The following is a 23,590-nucleotide window of genomic DNA, read 5'->3' on the forward strand; positions in this document are numbered from 1 at the left end:
GTTGTTTTAGCCACGGAAAAATAGAGCAACCTTCCCACTAGCCATGATTGGCGAAGATAATGAGTGGGCTGGACATGCCGAGAGATGAGTTTGGATTGGTCAGCCATATAGCACGGTTCTGTCTTTTTGAGCTGGTCAGTATGTCTAGGTAATCCTGTCCAACATGGCTTTTTAAAAATGTATCGTGTAGTAAAATTGCATAAACCTAACGTCAAGTTAAAGTGTACTGTTAGCTAGCTAACGTTAGCTGGCTGGCACGCTAGCTAACGTTATGTGTATGCTCTACACTTTCTGGAGGACCGAGTTTTGAAATCAGTGGAATTAGAGATTGATAGCTAAGGAGATGGAGAAAACACCTGTCGATACAGGTAAGACAGTCTAGCCAGCTACATTTTCAGATATTAAACATTTCTAATTTTGACAGGAAGTAGTTTCATTTCAAGTTAAAGTATAATCTAGATAATGTTAGCTGGCTGGCTCGCTAGCTAACGTTATGTGTATGATCTTATTCTTCGTATCTCAGACACATTTGCTTGACTAGTTATAGCCGTAGAACCTGGTTGGTTAGCTACCTGCAGATTCATGTAGGGTAGTAACGTCATGAGTTGAGATTATGGTTCATTGTTTAGCTAGCTAGCAGGACACCACTAATCTAAAGTTATTTCAACTCCAGAACACAGGACACCACTCATCTAAAGTTATTTCAACTCCAGAACACAGGACACCACTAATCTAAGGTTTGTTCCACTCCAGACCACAGGACACCACTCATCTAAGGTTCTTTCAACTCTAGAACACAGGACACCACTCATCTAAGGTTCTTTCAACTCCAGACCACAGGACACCACTCATCTAAGGTTCTTTCAACTCTAGAACACAGGACACCACTAATCTAAGGTTCTTTCAACTCCAGAACACAGGACACCACTAATCTAAGGTTCTTTCAACTCCAGAACACAGGACACCACTCATCTAAGGTTCTTTCAACTCTAGAACACAGGACACCACTCATCTAAGGTTCTTTCAACTCTAGAACACAGGACACCACTCATCTAAGGTTCTTTCAACTCTAGAACACAGGACACCACTCATCTAAGGTTCTTTCAACTCTAGAACACAGGACACCACTAATCTAAGGTTCTTTCAACTCCAGAACACAGGACACCACTAATCTAAGGTTTGTTCCACTCCAGACCACAGGACACCACTCATCTAAGGTTCTTTCAACTCTAGAACACAGGACACCACTAATCTAAGGTTTGTTCAACTCCAAAACACAGGACACCACTCATCTAAGGTTCTTTCAACTCTAGTACACAGGACACCACTAATCTAAGGTTTGTTCCACTCCAGAACACAGGACAGTGAAAGAGAAGAAGTCAGGCCATGATGAAGAAAACAGCCCCTGTAACTTTGAGAACAACTAATATTTCTTTATTGCCTCCATCAATCTAGTTGTCTAGCTGTCCCATTGATTCTGTGATTACTGGTGTAATATGTTGTAGGATTTTGAATGTCACTACAGGAAGTAGAGAAAGGAATCAATACAAGGTCAGCTGAACCCGTCTGCTCCTACAGACAGAGGCTGTATCCACAATGGCACACTGTTCCCAGAGCCCTATCAGAGCCATAGGGCTCTGGTCAACAGTAGTGCACTATATAGGGAATAGGATACAATTTGAGACACACACACAGACAGGCTCCTGGTGACTCTGGGGGAAGAGAGGAGCATCAAAGTAGATTGGTCCTATGCTGCATCAAGACGCAGACTTTGGGTTCACTGTCTGGGGTCCAGTCAAGTCAGTCAGAAAGAACAACAGTTTCCATTGATGGCCAGACGATCACATCTTTTCTCCTCGGATAGTAATTCTGCTGCCTTGGCCTTTTGCTGTTTGGGAATGGTGGCAAGGGATCACACTTTGAAAAAGTTGTATCCGTTTTAAACAGATATCGAACAGTCCGATTCATCCCAACACAACACAAAGGTGTACAATGTTGCAGCCTATACAACTAAACAACATCGGAAACTATCAGAAAACAAATCTATGTAACTCTTTGAAACAATCAATGTACATGTCTGAGACCCATTAAATCTATGTCATTCTTTGAAATGTGAATAAGCTCTCCTGCCACTGTGTCTTTAATCCTATTGTTTGTCTGTAGTGCTATTATGTATTCAAATATGTACCCCGCAATGTATTCCCTTCTGTTAGTCAGTCAATAAAAAAGCTTTCCAAAAGAAGCCTGAGGCGCTGTGTCCCGCGCCTGCTCCTCCCGCTGCTACGGCATAGAATCAGGAATCAGCTCTGTCTATCTGGGCAGACTAGCTGACAAAACACGTTATGAATGCGTCAAAATGGCACACTATTCCCTTCATAGTGCACGACTTGAGCCCTACGTCCCTACGAGAGAGGTAAAAAGAGAGGAAGAGGAAGTGAGGGGACGGCTGGGTAACAGGTGCGGCGCAGCGGTCTAAACACACTGCATCTCAGCGCTAGAGGCGTCACTACAGACCCTGGTTCGTTTCCAGGTTGTATCAATACCGGCCGTGATTGGGAGTCCCATAGCGGGGTGCACATTTGGCCCAGTGTCGTCCTGGTTAGGGTTTGGCCCAGGGTAGGCCATTGATGTAAATACAAGTTGTTCTTAACTGACTTGCCTAGTTAAATAAAGGTTCAATCAAATTCATAATGTTGTTAATGATCCCTGGGTTACTGTATATAGTCTACTCAGTGGTTATGTGTTGTTGATGATCCCTGGGTTACTGTATATAGTCTACTCAGTGGTTATGTGTTGATGATGATCCCTGGGTTACTGTATATAGTCTACTCAGTGGTTATGTGTTGTTGATGATCCCTGGGTTACTGTATATAGTCTACTCAGTGGTTATGTGTTGATGATGATCCCTGGGTTACTGTATATAGTCTACTCAGTGGTTATGTGTTGTTGATGATCCCTGGGTTACTGTATATAGTCTACTCAGTGGTTATGTGTTGTTGATGATCCCTGGGTTACTGTATATAGTCTACTCAGTGGTTATGTGTTGATGATGATCCCTGGGTTACTGTATATAGTCTACTCAGTGGTTATGTGTTGATGATGATCCCTGGGTTACTGTATATAGTCTACTCAGTGGTTATGTGTTGATGATGATCCCTGGGTTACTGTATATAGTCTAATCAGTGGTTATGTGTTGTTGATGATCCCTGGGTTACTGTATATAGTCTACTCAGTGGTTATGTGTTGATGATCCCTGGGTTACTGTATATAGTCTACTCAGTGGTTATGTGTTGTTGATGATCCCTGGGTTACTGTATATAGTCTACTCAGTGGTTATGTGTTGTTGATGATCCCTGGGTTACTGTATATAGTCTACTCAGTGGTTATGTGTTGTTGATGATCCCTGGGTTACTGTATATAGTCTACTCAGTGGTTATGTGTTGTTGATGATCCCTGGGTTACTGTATATAGTCTACTCAGTGGTTATGTGTTGTTGATGATCCCTGGGTTACTGTATATAGTCTACTCAGTGGTTATGTGTTGATGATGATCCCTGGGTTACTGTATATAGTCTACTCAGTGGTTATGTGTTGATGATCCCTGGGTTACTGTATATAGTCTACTCAGTGGTTATGTGTTGATGATGATCCCTGGGTTACTGTATATAGTCTACTCAGTGGTTATGTGTTGATGATCCCTGGGTTACTGTATATAGTCTACTCAGTGGTTATGTGTTGTTGATGATCCCTGGGTTACTGTATATAGTCTACTCAGTGGTTATGTGTTGTTGATGATCCCTGGGTTACTGTATATAGTCTACTCAGTGGTTATGTGTTGATGATGATCTCTGGGTTACTGTATATAGTCTACTCAGTGGTTATGTGTTGTTGATGATCCCTGGGTTACTGTATATAGTCTACTCAGTGGTTATGTGTTGATGATGATCTCTGGGTTACTGTATATAGTCTACTCAGTGGTTATGTGTTGTTTCCTTCCGCATGACGCTGGAAGACCAAAGCGAAAGTAATATGAAGTTTTGGACAAACAAGTGATGCTTCTTGATAATCAGTGTTTATTCTCCAAAAAAACAAATGACTTGCAGGAACACGTGTTTTTTGGAGGGGAATTTTAATTAGTTTGACATTTGACAATGTTAAACTAACAGGACCAAATGAAAATAGAAACGTAACAAGTGACAGACTATAGCTCAGAACGATGTCTGAAGAGAGAGGGAGAGAGAGAAACCCTCCTCGTTCCGGTCTCGTTGGAGGACTTACCGATATTGACCTCGTCATCCGTCTCTGCGTCTCCTATACACTCAAACTGGAACTCCTGGAGGGACTGAGAGAACTTCTGGACCGCAGTAGACAGATCTGGAGGAAGAGAGGGTATGTGTCATAGAGATATTCAAAGATCTGGAGGCAGAGAGGGTATGTGTCATAGAGATATACACAGATCTGGAGGCAGAGAGGGTATGTGTCATAGAGATATACACAGATCTGGGGGAGGCAGAGAGGGTATGTGTCATAGAGATATACACAGATCTGGGGGAGGCAGAGAGGGTATGTGTCAGTCATGATTGTTACTGTTGGACAGAGGTAATAGGTGGGGATGTGTAATCTCTCCTTAGCTGAAATGTCTCCTCTATCATCGCCCAATTGCTAGCTTTTTGATGGCGCAACTGTATATAGTATAACATATATAGTATACCATTATGCCATGTGTACAGTATACCATTATACCATGTATATAGTATACCATTATACCATGTATATAGTATACCATTATACCATGTATATAGTATAACATTATACCATGTATATAGTATACCATTATACCATGTATATAGTATTCCATTATACCATGTATATAGTATAACATTATACCATGTATATAGTATACCATTATACCATGTATATAGTTTACCATTATACCATGTATATAGTATAACATTATACCATGTATATAGTATTCCATTATACCATGTATATAGTATACCATTATGCCATGTGTACAGTATACCATTATACCATGTATATAGTATACCATTATACCATGTATATAGTATACCATTATACCATGTATATAGTATAACATTATACCATGTATATAGTATACCATTATACCATGTATATAGTATTCCATTATACCATGTATATAGTATAACATTATACCATGTATATAGTATACCATTATACCATGTATATAGTTTACCATTATACCATGTATATAGTATAACATTATACCATGTATATAGTATACCATTATACCATGTATATAGTATACCATTATACCATGTATATAGTATTCCATTATACCATGTATATAGTATACCATTATACCATGTATATAGTTTCCATTATACCATGTATATAGTATAACATTATACCATGTATATAGTATACCATTATACAATGTATATAGTATACCATTATACCATGTATATAGTATACCATTATACCATGTATATAGTACAGCATTTTTCTGAAACCAGCTAGAATCAAATCAAATCATATGTATTTATATAGCCCTTCGTAGATCAGCTGATATCTCAAAGTGCTGTACAGAAACCCAGCCTAAAACCCCAAACAGCAAGCAATGCAGGTGCAGAAAGCCTCCTGAAATGTTTTGGGTATGAAACATAATGGTCAGATTGTGGATATTACTGGTCTGTGGCAGCAGCATGGGGTTTAATGGACACAACAAGGCTAGTATTTTACAAACGGTCGTTCTATTATATACAGTAGGTTAGGTGTAACGGGCTAGTCTTTTACAAACGGTGGTACTATTATATACAGTAGGTTAGGTGTAACGGGCTAGTCTTTTACAAACGGTGGAACTATTATATACAGTAGGTTAGGTGTAACGGGCTAGTCTTTTACAAACGGTGGTACTATTATATACAGTAGGTTAGGTGTAACGGGCTAGTCTTTTACAAACGGTGGTACTATTATATACAGTAGGTTAGGTGTAACGGGCTAGTCTTTTACAAACGGTAGTTCTATTATATACAGTAGGTTAGGTGTAACGGGCTAGTCTTTTACAAACGGTGGTACTATTATATACAGTAGGTTAGGTGTAACGGGCTAGTCTTTTACAAACGGTGGTTCTATTATATACAGTAGGTTAGGTGTAACGGGCTAGTCTTTTACAAACGGTCGTTCTATTATATACAGTAGGTTAGGTGTAACGGGCTAGTCTTTTACAAACGGTGGTACTATTATATACAGTAGGTTAGGTGTAACGGGCTAGTCTTTTACAAACAGTGGTACTATTATATACAGTAGGTTAGGTGTAACGGGCTAGTCTTTTACAAACGGTGGTACTATTATATACAGTAGGTTAGGTGTAACGGGCTAGTCTTTTACAAACGGTCGTTCTATTATATACAGTAGGTTAGGTGTAACGGGCTAGTCTTTTACAAACGGTGGTACTATTATATACAGTAGGTTAGGTGTAACGGGCTAGTCTTTTACAAACGGTCGTTCTATTATATACAGTAGGTTAGGTGTAACGGGCTAGTCTTTTACAAACGGTGGTACTATTATATACAGTAGGTTAGGTGTAACGGGCTAGTCTTTTACAAACGGTGGTACTATTATATACAGTAGGTTAGGTGTAACGGGCTAGTCTTTTACAAACGGTGGTACTATTATATACAGTAGGTTAGGTGTAACGGGCTAGTCTTTTACAAACGGTCGTTCTATTATATACAGTAGGTTAGGTGTAACGGGCTAGTCTTTTACAAACGGTGGTACTATTATATACAGTAGGTTAGGTGTAACGGGCTAGTCTTTTACAAACGGTGGTACTATTATATACAGTAGGTTAGGTGTAACGGGCTAGTCTTTTACAAACGGTGGTACTATTATATACAGTAGGTTAGGTGTAACGGGCTAGTCTTTTACAAACGGTGGTACTATTATATACAGTAGGTTAGGTGTAACGGGCTAGTCTTTTACAAACGGTGGTACTATTATATACAGTAGGTTAGGTGTAACGGGCTAGTCTGTGTCAAATGAGCCATACAGATATAATTCAAAGCAACATGGAGGTTTCAGCGCTGAGAGCATGATAATCATCAGTAGTAATTATATATTTCCCGACCTCTCTCAATTATCTTTATCCTAGTCAGCGGAAGGTGAGCGTTGGTCTCGGATATTAAAGAAAACAGGTATTTAACCCTCTTCAATCAGAGACGCTGCTCAGTGTGCGGTGTGTGTGTATGGTGTATGTATGGTGTGTGTGTGTGTGTGTGTGTGTGTGTATGGTGTATGTATGGTGTGTGTGTGTGTGTGTGGTGTGTATGGTATGTGGTGTGTGTGTGTGTGTGTGTGTGTGTGTGTGTGTGTGTGTGTAATGTCTATTGAGTTGCAAGTGAACTATTTGTATGTATTATTTAAGGAGATTGCAGTTCCTTACTTAGAGTATAACAACTGTCACTCCTGAACATTACTTTGTTATTACTTTATCCCACATCAAGGTCAAGCCACCGTGCTAAACACACATTTTCTACTGACAAATATGACACATCTATTGTTCTCTCTCTCCTCCCCTCTCTCCTCCCTCTCTCAATCACTTCTCTCTGTCCTACTCTCTCTTTTTTTGAGGTATGTGGGATAACTGCACACATTAAAGAGAAAATGTTGAAACTGAAATTGCTGAACTTCTGATGTTCCTGAGAACATGATGGGGAACTATTGAGGGAAAGTGTTGTGTTGTTGAACAAATTGCTGAACTTCTGATGTTCCTGAGAACATGATGGGGAACTATTGAGGGAAAGTGTTGTGTTGTTGAACAAATTGCTGAACTTCTGATGTTCCTGAGAACATGATGGGGAACTATTGAGGGAAAGTGTTGTGTTGTTGAACAAATTGCTGAACTTCTGATGTTCCTGAGAACATGATGGGGAACTATTGATGGAAAGTGTTGTGTTGTTGAACAAATTGCTGAACTTCTGATGTTCCTGAGAACATGATGGGGAACTATTGAGGGAAAGTGTTGTGTTGTTGAACAAATTGCTGAACTTCTGATGTTCCTGAGAACATGATGGGGAACTATTGAGGGAAAGTGTTGTGTTGTTGAACAAATGGCTGTTGTATAATTGATGCCTCTGAGCTTAATACCAATCATAATGACATTTTTTGAAGGCTTTGATGAAAATATTCCTAGTTAGCTTTAGATACAGTGACAATATAATTTGACAGTATATCCCAAATCAACTAGAGGGCTCATATTCCACTTCAGTGGGTCGTTCATGTTATCAATCAACTAGAGGGCTCATATTCCACTTCAGTGAGTCGTTCATGTTATCAATCAACTAGACGGCTCATATTCCACTTCAGTGAGTCGTTCATGTTATCAATCAACTAGACGGCTCATATTCCACTTCAGTGAGTCGTTCATGTTATCAATCAACTAGAGGGCTCATATTCCACTTCAGTGAGTCGTTCATGTTATCAATCAACTAGAGGGCTCATATTCCACTTCAGTGAGTCGTTCATGTTATCAATCAACTAGAGGGCTCATATTCCACTTCAGTGAGTCGTTCATGTTATCAATCAACTAGAGGGCTCATATTCCACTTCAGTGAGTCGTTCATGTTATCAATCAACTAGAGGGCTCATATTCCACTTCAGTGAGTCGTTCATGTTATCAATCAACTAGACGGCTCATATTCCACTTCAGTGAGTCGTTCATGTTATCAATCAACTAGAGGGCTCATATTCCACTTCAGTGGGTCGTTCATGTTATCATTTCACAGCAGGATATGCTCGTTCTGCTATCCAATCTGTGCCAATTAATTAATTTAAGAAAATAAATGACATTCCATTCACTGTGGCTTCCATTCATTTCAAAAACATTTGTTTACACTGGCTGTTAATTGAATGGTATTTACGTATCATAACCAAGTATGTTGATCTTTTAGAGTATTAAAGGATTTTCTCAGACAATGTTTGACTACATTTGTGGATTCATTGGATGTATAAACCGACTGCTGGATTTGAAATACAAAGAGAATACAAAATTATGATTGTGTGTGAAAGGCCTATATATATATATATATATATATAGTGGGGCAAAAAAGTATTTAGTTAGCCACCAATTGTGCAAGTTCTCCCACTTAAAAAGATGAGAGAGGCCTGTAATTTTCATCATAGGTACACTTCAACTATGACAGACAAAATGAGGGGAAAAAAATGCAGAAAATCACATTGTAGGATTTTTAATGAATTTATTTGCAAATTATGGTGGAAAATAAGTATTTGGTCAATAACAAAAGTTTATCTCAATAGTTTGTTATATACCCTTTGTTGGCAATGACAGAGGTCAAACGTTTTCTGTAAGTCTTCACAAGGTTTTCACACACTGTTGCTGGTATTTTGGCCCATTCCTCCATGCAGATCTCCTCTAGAGCAGTGTTTATAAAAGTCTAAGAAGACAAAACTATCTTGGAAGATTAGAATAGAATAGTAAATAAGGTCTAACACCAGTTGGATATTATGAGATATTTGTCTATTCCTCATGAAGCCAGATTGGGTCTCTTCTAAAATTGAGTCCAATATTGCCTCAATTATTTTTGCAAATATATAGGCTAATACTTTGTAGTCGTTATTGAGCAGACCGATTGGACGCCAATTATCGAGTAGAAGCAAGTCTTTCTTGGGCTTAGGTATTAACTTAATCAGACCTTGAGTCAAACTGGGAGTGAGATCATTATTTGTAATGCTTTCAGAAAACACCTCCAACAGAAATGGGGCCAACTGTTGAGACAAAGTTGGTAAATCTCAGCAGATATATCATCAGTCCCAGGAGACATATTATGTTGAAGGTGTTCAATAGCATACATGATCTCTTCAACTATAATAGGGTCATCACACTGTTCGCTCTCAGCCTCACCAATTGATTTCACATCCCCCAGAGAGTCCAAACAGAGTTGAGGAAACCTCACAATACTTAGAACTATATAAATTCCTGTAGAAGTTGCAACTAAAGTCAGAGATTCATTTGGGATCATCTGTTATGAGACCATTAATGTTGAATTGTATTCTTTTTAGAGTGGTATTTTTCTGACCTGAAAACATCTGATGCATTTTGTTCACCCTCATCTAGCCACTTCTTCCTAGATCTGACAAAGGCTCCCTTCTGCTTTCAGTTTATACAGGCTCCCTCTGCTTTCAGTTTATACAGGCTCCCTCTGCTTTCAGTTTATACAGACTCCCTTCTGCTTTCAGTTTATACAGGCTCCCTTCTGCTTTCAGTTTATACAGGCTCCCTTCTGCTTTCAGTTTATACAGGCTCCCTCTGCTTTCAGTTTATACAGGCTCCCTCTGCTTTCAGTTTATACAGGCTCCCTCTGCTTTCAGTTTATACAGGCTCCCTCTGCTTTCAGTTTATACAGGCTCCCTCTGCTTTCAGTTTATACAGACTCCCTCTGCTTTCAGTTTATACAGGCTCCCTCTGCTTTCAGTTTATACAGGCTCCCTTCTGCTTTCAGTTTATACAGGCTCCCTCTGCTTTCAGTTTATACAGGCTCCCTCTGCTTTCAGTTATACAGGCTCCCTCTGCTTTCAGTTTATACAGGCTAATTCTGCTTTCAGTTTATACAGGCTCCCTCTGCTTTCAGTTTATACAGGCTCCCTCTGCTTTCAGTTTATACAGGCTCCCTCTGCTTTCAGTTTATACAGGCTCCCTCTGCTTTCAGTTTATACAGGCTCCCTCTGCTTTCAGTTTATACAGGCTCCCTCTATATCAATATAAATAGCGCTATGATCAGTAAGGGGCCAGGATGTTAACAGAAATACCCTGTTTATCAAAACATTTAGACACCAGCCAACTATGGTGATTGTCTGGCGCCTCATTACTCCATGTGAAAGACCTGTCATTAGGAAACTTTACTCTCCAAATATCTAGAATATCAAACCTTTCCATAAACTGCCTCAAACTTACATTCATAGAAGGGGACTGTCCCGGAGGCCATTTATCAATTAAATTATTCTGAAAAATCTAAAAATCCCCACTACAAGTAAAGCATTAGGGAGCTTGGTTAGCCAATGGAGAATACGCTTTTCCAAAGATTCAAGTAAGTGATTATTTTCAAGTTTGGAACTGTTTCCATAAATATTGGTAACAATAATAATGATGATGTAACAGTTGACAAACAAGATTAAAAAAAATTTGACCAGAAGGGTCACAGTTGGAGTGCAAAATGATTGGTTAGTGGAAACTCCAGCAGAGTGTTCTGAACCATGAGAGACACATACATCATAACCCCACTGAGATCTCCAGAAGTTCACGTTGGTAGAAACTGAATGAGACTCTTGAAAAAACATAAATCTGTTTAAAGCTGTTTGGCAAATAAAAATAAGACTTTGCGCTTTACATTACGTCTTAACCCCCTAGCATTGAGTGAAACTATAGAGAACGACAAAGTGGAATATAGAACAGAAAGTACTACGAGATAAACAACAATCGCAAATCGAGTAAATCTGAAAAGAAACCAGCGCTGCACACAATATAGATATAAATATAGATATAAATATAGATATAAATATAGATATAAATATAGATATAAATATAGATATAAATATAGATATAAATGATTGAGTGAGAACAGCTTAAGCATAACAAAGATAACTGCCAGAACAAGAAACAACAAAGAGCTTTGCTCTCTGCCTATACTGCAGGTAAACATATCAGAAGTGAGAGAACAAATAAAATAGTAAATATCCATTTCTCCAGTAGTCCTGTGCAGTTAGAACGAAGGTGAAATCACCTTAAGAGCCGGGAGTGGGATCTGCCCACATCAGAGGTAGCTATCTAGGTAGCCTATGTTGACCACCAGGCACAGCTAATGACAGTCCTCAAGGAGGAAGGTTTATTTTGGATCCGTTGATGAAAGCGAGTCCTCCACTGAAGTAAGCAGCTTCCCCTCTTTTCCTACTTTTTCCACAACTGGCCACAGTTTCTCTCTCCTTTCTCTGTCTGCTTTCAAGAGGTCTTCAGCAAACCGCAGGTTGTTGTCACGTAGGAAAGTAGATTTCTCTGTCTGCTTTCAAGAGGTCTTCAGCAAACCGCAGGTTGTTGTCACGTAGGAAAGTAGATTTCTCTGCCTGCTTTCAAGAGGTCTTCAGCAAACCGCAGGTTGTTGTCACGTAGGAAAGTAGATTTCTCTGTCTGCTTTCAAGATGTCTTCAGCAAACCGCAGGTTGTTGTCACGTAGGAAAGTAGATTTCTCTGTCTGCTTTCCAAGTAGCATCCCTGGAGATCCGTGATGTGAACTGAGGAACGATACCTCTGGGCTTGGAGTCACCCTGACTTCTCATGCCCGAGGCGATGTACAGCGTTTGCAAGCTTAGCCTTCTCCTCAGTTAGGATAGCTTGGCAGAGTTTGATGGTCTCTTGCCGCACGTTCTCCCCATCTGCCTCGGGAACTCCATACAGTCTCAGATTCCATAACTTTCGAGTTCTGAGATTCTTCTTTGGCACAAGTCCATCTTTCCCTCCTCTATTTGCGACACGCTCTTCGATGTGGGCGACCTTCTTCTTAACATCCTTGATTTCCATGTATGCAAAGTCAACTGTTTTTTTTTTTTTCCCCAAGTCCTCGATTTCATTGCCTTGTCGCTGACCATTTTCTCTATGACATCAGACCGGTGCATTGATGAACCTGGAAAGAGTGGCGATAACATGATTATTGGCAGCGCCATCTGGGCCCAGTTCAAACATTCCTTTCTTGGAAGCTCCTAACTGAGGAGAAGGAAAATCCTCGACTGACACGGCAAGTGTTAGAGAGTCTGTCAGACCAGAATAGTTGTGGCAGTTGTCAATCAAAGCGTTTGCCTCCTGTGTGACGACATTCCATGAGCATTGCAGGCTGAGGAGGTGAGATGTATAAGATGTATCTTTCTGTCAGCGCGCTGTCACGCCTTAAATCATCAACAACCTGGTGTTTTTAGCAAGCTAAGAATTAAATTGGTAATTCAAAATAATACACTTTTCATTATCTTTCAAAAGTTGGTATGCAGAACAAGGTAGGAAGAGTGCGCTCAAACTGCCATCTTGGAGCCTCCCTCTACTGTCCACCACATGCCTCTTACACCAACAGCGTGGACCTCATCATTCAACTTGACTTGAGTGAGGAGTGAATATGAAGCGTGTGAAACAAGCTGTATTAGTGTGGCGCTGACCATGAAGTGTTACAGTTGAAATCAGGTAATACTAGCATCATGCTGTGAAGACCATCATCAGGTAATACAAGCATCATGCTGTGAAGACCATCATCAGATAATACTAGCATCATGCTGTGAAGACCATCATCAGATAATACTAGCATCATGCTGTGAAGACCATCATCAGATAATACTAGCATCATGCTGTGAAGACCATCATCAGGTAATACTAGCATCATGCTGTGAAGACCATCATCAGGTAATACTAGCATCATGCTGTGAAGACCATCATCAGATTAGCATCAGGCTGTGAAGACCATCATCAGATTAGCATCATGCTGTGAAGACCATCATCAGATTAGCATCAGGCTGTGAAGACCATCATCAGATTAGCATCAGGCTGTGAAGACCATCATCAGATTAGCATCAGGCTGTGAAGACCATCATCAGATTAGCATCATGCTGTGAAGACCATCATCAGATTAGCATCATGCTGTGAAGACCATCATCAGATTAGCATCATGCTGTGAAGACCATCATCAGATTAGCATCATGCTGTGAAGACCATCATCAGATTAGCATCATGCTGTGAAGACCATCATCAGATTAGCATCATGCTGTGAAGACCATCATCAGATTAGCATCATGCTGTGAAGACCATCATCAGATTAGCATCAGGCTGTGAAGACCATCATCAGATTAGCATCATGCTGTGAAGACCATCATCAGATTAGCATCAGGCTGTGAAGACCATCATCAGATTAGCATCATGCTATGAAGACCATCATCAGATTAGCATCATACTGTGAAGACCATCATCAGATTAGCATCAGGCTGTGAAGACCATCATCAGATTAGCATCATGCTGTGAAGACCATCATCAGATTAGCATCATGCTGTGAAGACCATCATCAGATTAGCATCATGCTGTGAAGACCATCATCAGATTAGCATCATGCTGTGAAGACCATCATCAGATTAGCATCAGGCTGTGAAGACCATCATCAGATTAGCATCATGCTGTGAAGACCATCATCAGATTAGCATCATGCTGTGAAGACCATCATCAGATTAGCATCATGCTGTGAAGACCATCATCAGACTAGCATCAGGCTGTGAAGACCATCATCAGATTAGCATCAGGCTGTGAAGACCATCATCAGATTAGCATCATGCTGTGAAGACCATCATCAGATTAGCATCATGCTATGAAGACCATCATCAGATTAGCATCATGCTGTGAAGACCATCATCAGATTAGCATCATGCTGTGAAGACCATCATCAGATTAGCATCATGCTGTGAAGACCATCATCAGACATTTAAAAAAAAAATGTCCTTCATCTTTTAAATGTTTTTCACAAATCATGCTTCTTGAAAATCTGATTTCACCACTGAGAAAACACACACCCACAACACACCACCACACTACCACAACACTACCACACTACCACACCACCACTCCACACCACCAAAACACACCACCACACTACCACAACACTACCACTCCACACCACCACACTACCACACTACCACACCACCACACTACCACACTACCACACCACCACTCCACACCACCACAACACACCACCACACTACCACACCACCACTCCACCACACACCACCACCACCACCACAACACACCACAACACACCACCACACTACCACAACACACCACCACACCACAACACACCACCACCACACTACCACCACACACCACCACACCACCACCACACACCACCACACCACAACACACCACCACCACACCACCACCACACACCACCACACCACAACACACCACCACCACACTACCACCACACACCACCACAACACACACCACCACCACACTACCACACTACCACACCACCACTCCACCACTCCACACCACCACAACACACCACCACTCTACCACTCCACACCACCACACTACCACACTACCACACCACCACACGACCACACTACCACACCACCCCTCCACACCACCACAACACACCACCACACTACCACACCACCACTCCACCACACACCACCACCACCACCACAACACACCACAACACACCACCACACTACCACAACACACCACCACACCACAACACACCACCACCACACTACCACCACACACCACCACACCACCACCACACACCACCACACCACAACACACCACCACCACACCACCACCACACACCACCACACCACAACACACCACCACCACACTACCACCACCACAACACACACCACCACCACACTACCACACTACCACACCACCACAACACACCACCACACTACCACAACACACCACTACCACACTACCACAACACACCACCACACTACCACAACACACCACCACACCACCACCACCACAACACACCACCACACTACCACACCACCACACTACCACACCACCACTCCACCACTCCACACCACCACAACACACCACCACTCTACCACTCCACACCACCACACTACCACACTACCACACCACCACACTACCACACTACCACACCACCACTCCACACCACCACAACACACCACCACACTACCACACCACCACTCCACCACACACCACCACAGCACACCACCACACCACAACACACCACCACACTACCACTCCACACCACCACACTACCACACTACCACACCACCACACTACCACACTACCACCACACTACCACCACACACCACCACACCACACCACCACAACACACCACCACACTACCACACCACCACTCCACCACACACTACCACAACACACCACCACACCACAACACACCACCACCACACTACCACCACACACCACCACACCACAACCACACCACAACACACCACCACCACACTACCACCACACACCACCACAACACACACCACCACCACACTACCACACTACCACACCACCACAACACACCACCACACTACCACAACACACCACTACCACACTACCACAACACACCACCACACTACCACAACACACCACCACACCACCACCACCACAACACACCACCACACTACCACACCACCACCACCACAACACACCACCACACTACCACACCACCACCACCACAACACACCAACACACTACCACACCACCACCACCACAACACACCACCACACTACCACACCACCACCACCACAACACACCACCACACTACCACACTACCACTCCACACCACCACAACACACCACCACACTACCACTCCACACCACCACAACACACCACCACACTACCACACTACCACTCCACACCACCAAATTACCACAACACACCACACTACCACACACCACCACACTACCACACCACCACACTACACCACCACACACCAAATTACCACAACACACCACACTACCACACACCACCACACTACCACACCACCACACTACACCACCACACACCAAATTACCACAACACACCACACTACCACACCACCACAACACCACAACACACCACCACACCAATACACCACCACACTACCACACCACCACCACACTACCACAACACACCACCACAACACACCACCACACCAATACACCACCACAACACACCACCACACCACCACTCCAAACCACACCACCACAATAAACCACACCACCAACACACCACACTACCACCACCATACCACACAGAGTGTGTCTGTCTCCAGGGCGACCACATGACCAACAGCCCCCTGGCGACTGTCACGACCACATGACCAACAGCCCCCTGGGTACAGAGTGTGTCTGTCTCCAGGGCGACCACATGCCCAACAGCCCCCCAACAGCCCCCTGGGTACAGAGTGTGTCTGTCTCCAGGGCGACCACATGACCAACAGCCCCCTGGGTACAGAGTGTGTCTGTCTCCAGGGCGACCACATGACCAACAGCCCCCTGGGTACAGAGTGTGTCTGTCTCCAGGGCGACCACATTCCAATACATTCCATCAGCTAGAAACTCACGACCCTGAAAAAAAGAAAAAGAGGGCTGACGATCGGCTCTTCCTGAATCAGACAAACAGTTACCTCAGACAGAGCTGTAACCCTGAAGAGAGCATATGACAGGCCTAGACATTGTAGCTCAACTGTAAATACTAGATGTAAGTCTACTGTAGCCCAAGCATGTTTTTACATTTCACAACGACCACACAAACCAAGACAGACAAGCACACTTTATAGCTCAACCATTTATTCAGGCTAGTTCTTCACAATGACCACACATAGTGCGACTAGCTCAGTGTTTCTGTCCTGATTCCCTCCTGTTGACTAACTGAGTCTGAAGCAGGTTGAGACGTGTCAATCAGCACACACCCTGCTACTTCCAACTCCTAGTTATATAATGCTTCCCAAATGGCAGCCTATTACCTATGTAGATCTGCGTGCCAGTTATGGTTTTCATATGCAAATGTTCCTGAAACAGTTTAATTACATTTATAGGAATGTCTTCATATCGCACAATCATTGTCATGTAGTTAATCAAAATTCTATCCAAATCTAAATGAAAATGATAAAAAGTCACTTCTATTGCCAGATATGTAAAAATTGTATCAACGGGGTCTGACCTGAAGCTTGCTCTAGCAAACCTGCAACATTGTATCAACGGGGTCTGACCTGAAGCTTGCTCTAGCAAACCTGCAACATTGTATCAACGGGGTCTGACCTGAAGCTTGCTCTAGCAAACATGCTACATTGTATCAACGCGGTCTGACCTGAAGCTTGCTTTAGCAAACCTGCAACATTGTATCAACGGGGTCTGACCTGAAGCTTGCTCTAGCAAACCTGCAACATTGTATCAACGGGGTCTGACCTGAAGCTTGCTCTAGCAAACCTGCAACATTGTATCAACGGGGTCTGACCTGAAGCTTGCTCTAGCAAACCTGCAACATTGTATCAACGGGGTCTGACCTGAAGCTTGCTCTAGCAAACCTGCAACATTGTATCAACGGGGTCTGACCTGAAGCTTGCTCTAGCAAACCTGCAACATTGTATCAACGGGGTCTGACCTGAAGCTTGCTCTAGCAAACCTGCAACATTGTATCAACGGGGTCTGACCTGAAGCTTGCTCTAGCAAACCTGCAACATTGTATCAACGGGGTCTGACCTGAAGCTTGCTCTAGCAAACCTGCAACATTGTATCAACGGGGTCTTACCTGAAGCTTGCTCTAGCAAACCTGCAACATTGTATCAACGGGGTCTGACCTGAAGCTTGCTCTAGCAAACCTGCAACATTGTATCAACGGGGTCTGACCTGAAGCTTGCTCTAGCAAACCTGCAACATTGTATCAACGGGGTCTGACCTGAAGCTTGCTCTAGCAAACCTGCAACATTGTATCAACGGGGTCTGACCTGAAGCTTGCTCTAGCAAACCTGCAACATTGTATCAACGGGGTCTTACCTGAAGCTTGCTCTAGCAAACCTGCAACATTGTATCAACGGGGTCTGACCTGAAGCTTGCTCTAGCAAACCTGCAACATTGTATCAACAGGGTCTGACCTGAAGCTTGCTCTAGCAAACCTGCAACATTGTATCAACGGGGTCTGACCTGAAGCTTGCTCTAGCAAACCTGCAACATTGTATCAACGGGGTCTGACCTGAAGCTTGCTCTAGCAAACCTGCAACATTGTATCAACGGGGTCTGATCTGAACCCACAATGTAATTATCCTTTTTTACAGAAAGTGAATAGATGAATTAATAGCGACAGCCACACATTGTGTTAGATTACTTCCCAAGCACAGTCCAATTTCTCCTCTAATTTAGAAGGTTTGAGCTCAGCTGCTGAATGTCAGTAATACGTTGTTAGTATTTAAAACAGCCAGGCTATAAATAAAATCATAAAGGGTTAACAAGAGAGACTGATGACAACAACGATGGTAGATGGAGTAAGAGGAGGTTCACTGCTATTGGTTCAGTACTGTCAGCAACATACTCTCTACAGGGCATACTGTTGAGTTTCTAAGCACAAGTCGGATGTACTACCATAATAGGTTGGCGTTGCATTTAGTAGTCTACAAGACAAGTTAATGACATGATACACAAAGATCACCACAGAGAAACAGACTGTGGAGGGACACACGATTTGAATATAATTGGCTTGGTAGACACTATAAACTAGAACATGCATTTATCCTAATTCTACTACTGAAACATCGTAGTTACACTGTGTAAGGCTGGATGGTATGAGGCAGGAAGAGGCAGGAAGAGGCAGGAAGAGGCAGGAAGAGGCAGGCAGAGGCAGGAAGAGGCAGGAAGAGGCAGGAAGAGGCAGGAAGAGGCAGGAAGAGGCAGGAAGAGGCAGGAAGAGGCAGGAAGAGGCAGGAAGAGGCAGGAAGCAGAAGATCCACTGCATGTTTTTTATATTAAGGTTCTTGGAGCAGGTGCAGGTATTTAAAAATATATACAAATCATTCAACGAGATGCTGGAGCACCATGCTTCACCGCTCAAATGAATATAAAGACTAAATATCAGTCTGACTAACTCCTAGGGCTCATAATAACCCTAACTAACCCTTGCAGAGACCGGCAGCCATCTTCAACTCCCATAAAGCCCTACACCTGAGCATATACCGTTCCTTCGGAAAGTGTTTTCCACATTTAGTTTTACGTTACAGCCTTATTCTAAAACACATTAAATAATTTTCCCCCCTCATCAATCTACACACAATAACCCATAATAACAAAGCAAAAACAGGATTTTAGAAACTGCTGTAATGATATGCGGTTCGTAAGGATAGCGTAGCTAACAAATTGTCAGCCAACATAACGTGTAAATTTGAAAAGTCATTACTTTATACATTGCTCAACATTTTCTTAACATTTGTTCTAATTAGTTAAAGCAGTTCATTTGTATCCACTCTCGTCGGACTAATTAGTTAAAGCAGTTCATTTGTATCCACTCTCGTCGGACTAATTAGTTAAAGCAGTTCATTTGTATCCACTCTCATCAGACTAATTAGTTAAAGCAGTTCATTTGTATCCACTCTCGTCGGACTAATTAGTTAAAGCAGTTCATTTGTATCCACTCTCGTCAGACTAATTAGTTAAAGCAGTTCATTTGTATCCACTCTCGTCAGACTAATTAGTTAAAGCAGTTCATTTGTATCCACTCTCGTCAGACTAATTAGTTAAAGCAGTTCATTTGTATCCACTCTCATCAGACTAATTAGTTAAAGCAGTTCATTTGTATCCACTCTCATCAGACTAATTAGTTAAAGCAGTTCATTTGTATCCACTCTCATCAGACTAATTAGTTAAAGCAGTTCATTTGTATCCACTCTCGTCAGACTAATTAGTTAAAGCAGTTCATTTGTATCCACTCTCATCAGACTAATTAGTTAAAGCAGTTCATTTGTATCCACTCTCGTCGGACTAATTAGTTAAAGCAGTTCATTTGTATCCACTCTCATCAGACTAATTAGTTAAAGCAGTTCATTTGTATCCACTCTCATCAGACTAATTAGTTAAAGCAGTTCATTTGTATCCACTCTCGTCGGACTAATTAGTTAAAGCAGTTCATTTGTATCCACTCTCATCAGACTAATTAGTTAAAGCAGTTCATTTGTATCCACTCTCATCAGACTAATTAGTTAAAGCAGTTCATTTGTATCCACTCTCGTCGGACTAATTAGTTAAAGCAGTTCATTTGTATCCACTCTCGTCAGACTAATTAGTTAAAGCAGTTCATTTGTATCCACTCTCATCAGACTAATTAGTTAAAGCAGTTCATTTGTATCCACTCTCATCAGACTAATTAGTTAAAGCAGTTCATTTGTATCCACTCTCGTCAGACTAATTAGTTAAAGCAGTTCATTTGTATCCACTCTCATCGGACTAATTAGTTAAAGCAGTTCATTTGTATCCACTCTCGTCGGACTAATTAGTTAAAGCAGTTCATTTGTATCCACTCTCGTCAGACTAATTAGTTAAAGCAGTTCATTTGTATCCACTCTCATCAGACTAATTAGTTAAAGCAGTTCATTTGTATCCACTCTCGTCGGACTAATTAGTTAAAGCAGTTCATTTGTATCCACTCTCATCAGACTAATTAGTTAAAGCAGTTCATTTGTATCCACTCTCATCAGACTAATTAGTTAAAGCAGTTCATTTGTATCCACTCTCGTAAGACTAATTAGTTAAAGCAGTTCATTTGTATCCACTCTCGTCAGACTAATTAGTTAAAGCAGTTCATTTGTATCCACTCTCATCAGACTAATTAGTTAAAGCAGTTCATTTGTATCCACTCTCGTCAGACTAATTAGTTAAAGCAGTTCATTTGTATCCACTCTCATCAGACTAATTAGTTAAAGCAGTTCATTTGTATCCACTCTCATCAGACTAATTAGTTAAAGCAGTTCATTTGTATCCACTCTCGTCAGACTAATTAGTTAAAGCAGTTCATTTGTATCCACTCTCATCGGACTTCGGCTGCATATTCTCTGCCATTTTCTTAAAATCTGAAAATGTTGTGAAGATACGACCATTTTCGGTAGAATTGCATTATGGGCCCTAAAAGCATGTACATAGTGCTTGTATACTATTTGGTCTACTACACAGCCTTCAAGCACTCTGTCAACCCTGTCAAAATATGCCAATATAATATGTTACTAGCTATACTACAAATGAACAATTAGTCTAGTAATAATATAGCGAGTTAGCTAGTTTAACAGGCAAAAACGACCTAAAACTAATGTAATGAAAGGTAGATGACTAGCTGTCAATTATTCCTGGCTAGCTAGTTATCCAGTTAGCCCTATTGACTTACTATGGAGTTGTGATCTACGCACACTTCAGTGGGTATTGTAGGCAGGTAAACCAAAATAACACAGTATGTATTACAGGTAAAAGGGCTGTGCAAGGGCAACATTTCATTCCTGAAGTCGTGAGTTTATTTTCTCTCGCTGCAGCCCAAATAATCTCTGCCATTGATTTCAATAAATGTTTTACGTGGTTGGTTTCCGTACATACTTTCCATCGAAGCTTGCATTGGTGAATGCTTCGGAATGTGTACAAGCGGGAATACGCATCTGAGAAGTGCCGCTCCGTTTCGTAAACTTTGATTTGGACTCATGGTAGCTTGGATCACGGTAGCATGCATATTGAAATACACCCAATATGGTGAAGTGTGTAAGAAGTGTGTAATCTCACATAGCGTTTAGGTGTAATCTCACATAGCGTTTAGGTATAGCTTCACATAGTGTTTAGGTGTAGTTTCACATAGCGTTTAGGTGTATTTTCACATAGTGTTTAGGTGTAGTTTCACATAGCGTTTAGGTTTAGTTTCACATAGCGTTTAGGTGTATTTTCACATAGCGTTTAGGTGTAGTTTCACATAGCGTTTAGGTGTAGTTTCACATAGCGTTTAGGTGTATTTTCACATAGCGTTTAGGTGTAGTTTCACATAGCGTTTAGGTGTAGTTTCACATAGCGTTTAGGTGTAGTTTCACATACAGCAAGAGTTCTCCATTAAGGGCTAGATATGAATAGAGAGTTAAGAGGCAAGGCGATAAGAGACATCCAGATAAGATATTCTTACTGCACCACCACATTGAAACCACTGAGAGACGATAAAATAAGGACCGCAGTAGGCTCCTTTAAACAGCCATGTTGTGTGACTGCTTTAAAAACACCATTGGGGCATTAGGTCTCCTTATGGTGGGTAGTCACGTTACCATCTAAACAAGGACTATATTTCTGCTTACTGCTTAAACAAGAGGGCCAAACAACTAGCGGTTAGATTCCTTTGTCTTCACTGGGAATACTTCAGTATGTGCTGAAAGAGGGAAAAGGATAGTGTTGATCGTGTTGCTGTTCCAAAAGGCCCTGGAGTCATACAACTCTGATAAAACAAGGGACTGAATAGAAACAGTAACCTTCCACTGTAGTCTGTCTGTTCATCTGTCTCTTTTCCACCGTGGTATTGAATATAAGGATAATATGGCTACAGTGTTGAATTACAGTAGAACATACTCAACTGAGTCACCAGTGAGTATTGGTTATCGGCTTGTTTTGCAGAGTACGGAGGGGTAATATTTAAACTATTTTAAAAGGGCACTTAACAAAGATATATTCCCACACTCTGCTAACTCATACAGTGCCTTGCGAAAGTATTCGGCCCCCTTGAACTTTGCGACCTTCTGCCACATTTCAGGCTTCAAACATAAAGATATAAAACTGTATTTTTTTTGTGAAGAATCAACAACAAGTGGGACACAATCATGAAGTGGAACGACATTTATTGGATATTTCAAACTTTTTTAACAAATCAAAAACTGAAAAATTGGGCGTGCAAAATTATTCAGCCCCCTTAAATTAATACTTTGTAGCGCCACCTTTTTCTGTGATTACAGCTGTAAGTCGCTTGAGGTATGTCTCTATCAGTTTTGCACATCGAGAGACTGACATTTTTTCCCATTCCTCCTTGCAAAACAGCTCGAGCTCAGTGAGGTTGGATGGAGAGC

The 23,590-nt window shown here is 41.7% G+C and overlaps 1 protein-coding gene across 2 annotated transcripts in view; it reads right to left on the reverse strand.

Annotated features, from left to right (window-relative positions):
• The window catches only part of LOC139385663 (rho GTPase-activating protein 42), a 225,947-nt gene that overhangs the window by 197,358 nt on the left and 4,999 nt on the right, over window positions 1–23,590 (reverse strand). For both annotated transcript variants that reach the window (XM_071130909.1, XM_071130910.1), the window contains exon 2: window positions 4,278–4,373. In XM_071130909.1, the coding sequence (XP_070987010.1) occupies window positions 4,278–4,373 (96 nt within the window). The remainder of the gene's footprint in view (window positions 1–4,277; window positions 4,374–23,590) is intronic.

Source organism: Oncorhynchus clarkii, chromosome 27 (genome assembly GCF_045791955.1).
Source record: "Oncorhynchus clarkii lewisi isolate Uvic-CL-2024 chromosome 27, UVic_Ocla_1.0, whole genome shotgun sequence".
Taxonomy (NCBI): Eukaryota; Metazoa; Chordata; class Actinopteri; order Salmoniformes; family Salmonidae; genus Oncorhynchus; species Oncorhynchus clarkii.